At 36.4% G+C, this 8310-nt stretch overlaps 1 protein-coding gene across 1 annotated transcript; it reads left to right on the plus strand.

The window, feature by feature from the left end:
• Positions 1-120: 120 nt before the first annotated feature.
• On the plus strand, positions 121-7891 carry nop5 (nop5 ribonucleoprotein). The gene is made up of 9 exons (XM_019042297.2): positions 121-305; positions 1362-1438; positions 2242-2341; positions 2722-2936; positions 3488-3687; positions 4303-4448; positions 5311-5601; positions 6403-6599; positions 7621-7891. The coding sequence occupies exons 1-9, from the start codon at positions 261-263 to the stop codon at positions 7748-7750; spliced, it is 1401 nt and encodes a 466-aa protein (XP_018897842.1). The 5' UTR covers positions 121-260; the 3' UTR covers positions 7751-7891.
• Positions 7892-8310: the final 419 nt, after the last annotated feature.

Here is an 8310-nt window from a genome sequence, read left to right on the forward strand (position 1 = left end):
GAGTTGTTAACCACAAACTAAGAGCCAATCATAGTGACGATCTGTTGAATGACGTAACCACTTCCACTGCTATCAACCAATCAGGCCAAGTTCATTACACGTCCCTGACTTCTTTCGGTTTGTGATCATTGACTCGTGATCTCGTGACTTGTGTGTGTACACAGCCGGAGCATTATTTTCGTGAAAGCTTAAATCTTACAATAGTCTTACTTATATCAATCACATGTCAAACCTAAAGTAGTTTATTCACATAGTTTAAAATGTTGGTTTTATTTGAAACCCCAGCCGGCTACGCCATTTTCAAGGTAAGAGTTTTCCGTTTCACTAGCATGTAGAACCCTAACCTTACTTACCAACGCCTATGCGGAACACGTGCCAGAACGCATTGTGCCGAAGTATCATTTCCTCGAAAACTTCCATATTATAACTGAGGATGGCATATTTTACCCATCTAAGTTTCATTTCATCGCTCACTACTATTGGGACGATTGCTAGTCCTTCTTGTTTTACGTGTACATCACACGCCCTACCTTGAGGATTGCCGGGGCCCTTGACTGTTTGGGTAACTGTCACAGATCCCCAATTTAGTGATTAGTTCTACTCCCAAACCCAAAAACCAAGTTAACTGCACAGCTGCTGCATAACGAAGCAGTATGTGGCTTACTTGGAAGTAAACTGAAACGATTGCGTCTCCTCTGAATTCTACTGGCAGTCCTATACCCAACTTGATTACTGCTCCAAGAAACCTTAGACTGGTTCCACCTCTGATTAAATTGAATGGAAATAAATTGAGGGTATTAGATGGCTGTATTCTCCATCTTGTTACTAATCTCAATTCAGTGTAGCAAGAGCGGAGACATAGCATGTTGATAGCAAGTATTGTTTGTGTCACCAATCAGTGGTGCTACTTGACTGCATGTTAAGTGGGTGCTAATTCAGAGCTAATCAGAGTTTGATATTTGTCTCAACATGCAATCTCTGCGCTATTCATTATCCGCATCTTTTTTTTTTTTACTACTTCATATAGCCCACAAGGGCTAATCCTGCGCTTCAGTCCTGTCCCCCCTCCGTCGCTAACAACCAGTCCCAGGCAACCATTGTTTGAGACCATCCAACTCGGGTCACCTGGCCGGGATTCGAACCCGGGACCTCCCGATCATAGAGCTAGTGCTACAACCACTACACCATAGGAGGCCGACACCGCCGTACACTTTATGTACAGGGCCAGCACAGGAGCACTGCTGATTATCAAGATTGCGTAGCCATGATTTTACAGATTTTTTTAAGTAACAAAAAATTTCTCGAGTCTTGCTTTGTTTTCTCTCTGCAAATTTGTTTCATCATTTTTTTCCTCTTCACAGCTTCTGAATGAGAAGAAACTCTCTAAAACTGAAGATTTGTACGAAGATTTTGAAACTCCTGAGAAAGCCAGTAGCATGTAAGTATAATATTTACCAAAGTACCACTTCCGTTTTACACAAGCTAGAGTTCGTCCACAGTGTAACAAAATTTATGAAAAATAAACATGTGAAATATTTAATGAAATTTCAATGATAAATTAATGACTTTGACAGATGTACCTTAAATCCAGGATAATCAGCTCACACTAAATAATTATCAAAACGCTGCTAAAATTGTTTAGAGGCATTATTCCACTCGTTTATGTCACTAATGCTTTCCATGCAAAAATAAGTGTAAACAATTTTGAGTCAGGTAATGACATAAAGGATTTTTTGTTTACTTAGTGCAGGTTGCATATCCTGCATCTAAAATGAAGGTATCATATTTTTCAAAAATATCGTAGCTTACTGAAATTTCCGATCTTTCTTGAGTCTTTCATATCATGTCACCCCTGCTCACTTAATGTAAATACAAGTAAATCTCTTGATAAGCTTGGAATTAGCTCAATTTAACTAGTTAATACATCTAATCATACCAACAGTGATTAAAACAAGATTGGGTTCCAGTCTCAACATATAATGAGGGAACTCTGAATAACTTCTCCAGGCTCCGGAATTGTACTGTTACTAATTATGATTTTTCATTCTTTCTCCAAAATTCCAGAAATCTGGTCTGACCTTCATTCTTGGGAAGGCCTTGTATAACCAATTTCATGACTCAATTTGACCTGAATAACTGTATCTACTGCAGATGGTAAAACCATCCTATTAAATTATGTTTCTACCAAATCCAGTTCTCCAGTTGGGCCCTCTCATTTAGAATTGTATTTTATTTTTCCAGAGTAAAATTGAAACACTTTCGAAAATTCACTGATACAGCCGAAGCATTAGCTGCAACAACTGCTGCTGTTGAAGGCAAATTATGCAAAACTTTAAAGAAGGTTTGTATTCTGTCCTCTATTTCATTTTTATGTAGCTACTAAATCAATCAAAGGCAGTTGTTTCTTTACGCAGAGCTGAAAAAATATTTGTATCAATATTAACAAGACCTCTTATTTTGTTGCTGTATTCATTACTTAGAGCCTGCTTCAGATTACTTTTCCATTCTAGTTGTATGAAATTCCATAACCTGCCCATACAGCAAAAGAGTAAAAGTAATCTGAAACAGACTCTAGCAATCTTTGTATCCTTACCTCCCATAAAGCCCTGAAATTTTTCCTCTCTGCATCTTGTGGGTTTATGTTAGTTTCTTAAGTAATTGTTTTTTAATAACAACCTTGGTATGAAAATTATTTTTTATATTTGGTTTAATCACTTGCAGGTACTGAAGAAAGTTGTGTGTCCAGACTTGAAAGAGCAGTTATTAGTCGCAGATGCAAAATTGGGAAATGCTATCAAAGACAAGTTTAGCATCAGCTGCGTATCAAACAACAATGTGCAGGAACTGATTAGGTGCATCCGATCTCAAACTGAGAGTCTGTTATCAGGATTGACACAGAAAGAATTCACAGCCATGGCTCTTGGTTTAGCTCACAGGTAATTGTTCTGATCTTTTGTTTCTAACATTAACGGTCAATTTTTGTCGCAAGAAAGAGGAAAATGCACTACAGTGAATCAAAGAATTATTTATTTCTTTATTTTTGCTCAGCTAGATTAATTTTAAGTGTTACTCATTTTCAAGAGAGCCTATTGGCAGGAAGCCACAATCTGAAAATTGTCAATACAATCATTATACGGTCAAGGTATACCAAAACATGAGTGAATGTGTTACAGGCAAAATTTTTGTCTCTTACTAGTTGAATTTTTCATCAGGGTGTAGAATCTTTGCAGCTATCCATTTTCATGTGCCTGTCTGCCAGCTTTTCAAATTTTTCTCATCGGCTTTCAAAAAATTCGCTCAGACTTCAAAAGTGAGATCCTTTTCCTCCTTATCCCCTTTGATTTTCGACTTTTGACCCTTGAAAGTTGTCCCTCCTTTCATATTTTTAAAGCCTCTCCACATGTTCTTTCACCCCACAGGCTTGTGATCGAGCATTTTCTGCATGCTTATTTTCATCCCGCTCAATTTACTCCTCTGTATTTTACAGTTTATCCCGGTACAAGTTGAAATTCAGTCCAGACAAAGTAGATACCATGATTGTTCAAGCTGTTGGTCTCTTAGATGATCTGGACAAGGAGCTAAATAATTACATAATGAGATGTCGAGAATGGTATGGCTGGCACTTCCCTGAGCTTGGAAAAATTATTACAGATAATATTGCATTTGTTAAAGCAATCAAAGTAATCGGTAAGTCACTGTAGTCAACTTAATTTTAGCATAATGGTGATGTAAATTGGGACTTCTTAATAAATATCAACAAATTGACATAAGAAATTTTGAAATAAAGAAGAAGAAATGCATTCATATCCATTTTTGTTAAGGAATAGTAAGGTTGAGTATAGATAATTTATTGGTACACACAGCAACATTTTCAGTCAACATAAAAAGCGAGAGAAACTAACTATAAGATTCATCCGAAAAATTTCTGCTTGCATCAATAATTTTTACATTATTGTGAGCTTTTAATCGCCTTTTTAATTTCTATTTCCTAATTTGAGATACTCTAGTGCTTCAATTCGTACCTAATTTTTTCATGAGCAGAGTACAGGAGTACACTGTACCGTTTTTCAGAAGATGGAATGCAGCGTATAAAAAATATTCTGGTAGGCCACAATTTATTTTTTTTTTGACTTGGAGTAATTTGCACACTTGGAAGAAGACATACATGATACATCCTTACATTTGTTGAAGCTCAATTTAAGTACTATTATACGCAAAAATAACCTTCTGTGCCACCATACGTCATTCTTGTGCGTTTATCATTTGCTTTCTTATTTTTATTGTTCTATATTTCCCTTCCAGGAACTAGAGAAAACACAGCAAACACTGATCTCTCTGATATTCTACCTGAGGATGTTGAAGAAAAAGTGAAAGAAGCTGCTGAAATCTCAATGGGTACAGAAATTTCAGAAGATGATATCCTCAACATTCAAAATTTATGCGATCAGGTGCGTCAAAAAAACAAAATTAAATTGAAAAAATCTACTCATGAATTCATGCAAAGAATTGTTTTGGCATGTATTGTGAAACTCTCTCAGATTCATTAATTAGGAATTGATTGTTAAAATTTCTTTGTATATGGAAGTTTTTATCATCCGATAACAAATGGCAAAATTAGAGTACACAAATTTGATTAGTTAATAAAGATCAAATGTGGATCCCAACTGGGATTTTGTTGCCTTACTCATAGTCAAACGTGTCTGATTCATTCCGAATGCGAGACCAAACTTGATACTTTTTTTTTTTTATCAATGCTAAATTCTGTATACCACTGAGTGATTATTTAAGTAATTACTGACCATTTATTGAGTAATTATTATTTTTTTGAGTAGTTACATATCTCCATATTTCAAGGAAAAAGTAGCAATCACTTTGTCCCCTCTCATCAATTTGAAATTTTTGAACACCTATCAGCAGGGGTGCAGAAAATGCCAGATCGTGCGCCTGCCCAGGCGCGTAGAAAACCTCAAAAATGTGGAAGGAGGGAACATTTTAAGGGGCCAAGAGTTGAAAGTCAAAAAGGAAAGGAAGAAAAACGTCATTTTTTTAAGATTATTGGAAAATTTTGCGGAAAACTGATGGGAAAAATGCGAAAAGCCCGCTGGCAGGTGCGTGAAAATGTGGAAGCATAGAAGATTCTCTACCCCTGCTTATCAGAGAATGTATCAGTTTTGTAATTTAAAATGGCAAGAAATGGTAACGCTCAGTGATTGAAAATGAGCACTGCAGGCTTAATGTGTCCAGCACTGCACCTTAATCAACTATTCTTCATAATTTAATTTCCAATCCTCATCTTGTATTTTCCTTTAGATCATTGAAATTTCCTCCTATCGGAACCAACTGTACGAGTACTTGCAATCTCGTATGATGGCTATCGCCCCAAACCTTACAGTTTTAATGGGTGAACTGATTGGAGCCAGACTTATCTCCCAAGCAGGTTCCCTTGTGAATCTTGCCAAACATCCAGCTTCAACACTCCAACTTCTCGGTGCTGAAAAAGCTCTTTTTAGGGCTTTGAAAATGAAGAGGGAGACCCCCAAGTATGGGTTAATCTACCATGCAACTCTCATTGGTCAAGCCAGCACCAAGAATAAGGGAAAGGTAAGCTTTTGAATTTGGTACTCGAGATAAACGAAGGAAAGAAACTGTGAATATTTTGACAAGTATGTTCACGGTCTTAATGACAAAACGAAAGTGCTGTTGACGGTGCCATAATGACAAGGCTAGATTATGGAGGAATCTATCATAAGTCTGTTTTTAAACATGGTTGCGGAGTCATTTCTCTTTTTAGATCTGCTTCTCACACACCTCTGATGAAAAATACCCAATTTCCAGATAAAATTGTTTGTGTTTCTTTTCACATTTTTGATGCTATGCACAGAAAAATGGCTCATTGATGTAATATCAGCAAGAATGTGTGCGCGTAGTACCTCAAAAGTGAGTACATTTTTAAGTTTAACAATTAGTCGGAAACAGTCAACAGTTCTTGTAATTCCACGCCACTTGAATTGTCTAGTTGCGTCGCAAATCATAATGCTAAATGAGAGTATTTTATCGATTTCTTGCACAATTAATCTCTAACCCTCAAGTCAAGGATGTTCCAACTACCTTTGTAACTGTTTCCCTTGGTGTGCTGCAATTGTAACTAACATAATGATAGTTGTCAGGAACACAAAGGAAGTCAGGCAAAACCGGACCAACTATTTTTTTTATTGTTTAATTTAATGGGTCTAGCTGATAAGGCAATTGGAGCAGCTCATTAGACACATCAATAACTGCTATTTTTAACTTATGTCAATTTGTGCTCATAAACCAGTCCTGACATTCATTGGTATACAGGGATGATCAGAATAGTAGCTGATGAGTAGCATAAAACTAAGCATCCCTTCTGTATCTTTTCAGATGGCGCGTATGTTGGCGGCCAAAGCGGCACTAGCGACCAGAGTTGATGCCCTGGGTGAGGATATCAATGTTGATCTTGGTGGTGAGCATCGTAGCAAATTAGAAGCAAGGCTCCGGTTATTAGAGGAAGGAAATCTTCGGCGCATCAGTGGCTCAGCCAAAGCCAAGACCAAGTTTGAAAAATACCATGTCAAGAGGTAAAAAACTAATTTTTCTCTACCGATATTGCTACTTGGAAACAAAAATAAGTGTCAAGAAATCTGGGATAGCTAAAAGGCAGATTAATGAGTGAATACTAACTGTATCAGTTCGCATCTATTCTCTTTTATCACTCCTTTCCACTCAATGAGAAAAGAATGTTGCAACTTGAGCAATATACAGAAATTTTTACTTTTCTTTAGTTCAATGAGTCTGGCGCTAGAGATACAGCCAATTGAATAGAGTTTCTGTAGGTAAAATCTCACGATAATCCGGCTAGGCACATTAAAAAGGCCAGAACATATTCCTTAGCAAGCAATGTGGGTGGTTTTAAAGACGCTCTCAAATTTACCACATTTCCATACAGTTTTTCTTTGTGGGCTGCTCTCAGTCTCTCCGAGAGAGAGACTGTAGAAAATCTAACTGTTTATAAACAATCTCAAGAACTATTTTAAACTTTTCTAATGTCAGATTTCAATTAATTTTTAGTTTTTGTTTTTACAAAGTAGACAGAAGAAGGGACACTTGAAAATATTGCAATCATACCCTAGCAAAAATCGGCGAAATGATATATTCATTCTAGTTAGGTTCTCCTACCGCTTTGTCTCGGCAAACCTGGACGTTGGCGATGAAGAAAAAATGCCTGCGGACACAGGAAATTTTAAAAAGCGTGTTACAAACTATAGATATTTTCTGCCAAGGGAAACTTTTGTTCAAAGACTTTTGTGATGTGCCCATCGTTATTTTTGTGCAATTTTATCTGAAGGAAGTCTATTCTCTTGCCTGTATCCCTTGCATGCAACAGACCTATTCATTTTAATTAGAAACAGAAACAGTAATGAAATATTTTTACAGAAATTCAACCGAGGTACATTGAAATTTGTATGCTAAGGTCTCTAAGGGTGTAGTGCGATAAAAGTGGTATAAAAGCACCAGTCAGTTTATTACTCCAGAAAAAGAGTTGTAAGAACTTTTTTGTTATTTCTGAAAATTATCTCTTTTCTTTATTTTTGTTCTCAGCGAAATTAAGGAATATCCAAGCACATCCGATTCGACCATACCAGAAAAGAAAAAAAGGAAACATTCCCAAGCATTTGCAGAAGAAGAAACTGAGGACGTGAAGCCCAAAATAAAGAAAGAAAAGAACTAGGCATTTGACATATTTTTAGAATTTGATTTTTAATTTTTATAAATCCTGTTGAACTATGTTGTCTCTGAAACATAAACAATCAATGTTGTGTATGAATGTAAATATATTAAGTCTCCAATAAATGGAGTTTTTTCACTGACAGCTGTTTCTCCCACCCATGTTTTTTTTCTCCTCTCACACCTGCTATATCCTCAATATTTCATCCAGGACTTTTTAAAAAACTGTCTGGACCATGTCAGCATTCTTGCAGAGAACTTGATAGATCCTGTGATGAGACAATTATAGGGAGCCATTTAAAATAGCTCCAAAGCTCTACTCTACCGTAAATGTTCTTGAAGGTATGAATAAAATAGAATGAAAAAATTAAGGCCTCAATTTTTATATAATTTAAACCAACATATGGTTCACTCTTAGCTTCTTGTTCCTCTGCTGTCGCCAAAAATATTATTGAAATTTTCTTTCATTGCTGGAAAGAGGAGCTTTTTGCATGAGAAAACTTTGCAATATATTGATGGCAGGTTTCTTTTCTTTTTTAATTTTGCTGTCTTTCTCACCATCTG

The sequence above is a fragment of the Bemisia tabaci genome, chromosome 3, assembly GCF_918797505.1.
Source record: "Bemisia tabaci chromosome 3, PGI_BMITA_v3".
NCBI classification, from domain to species: Eukaryota; Metazoa; Arthropoda; class Insecta; order Hemiptera; family Aleyrodidae; genus Bemisia; species Bemisia tabaci.

Excerpts from the sequence above, each read along its gene's own strand:
- nop5 (XM_019042297.2), top strand. The coding sequence starts at position 261 with ATGTTGGTTTTATTTGAAACCCCAGCCGGCTACGCCATTTTCAAG. Across the intron at positions 3,688-4,302 it reads TAAAGCAATCAAAGTAATCG|GAACTAGAGAAAACACAGCA; the intron begins GTAAGTCACTGT and ends TTTCCCTTCCAG. Across the intron at positions 4,449-5,310 it reads TTCAAAATTTATGCGATCAG|ATCATTGAAATTTCCTCCTA; the intron begins GTGCGTCAAAAA and ends ATTTTCCTTTAG.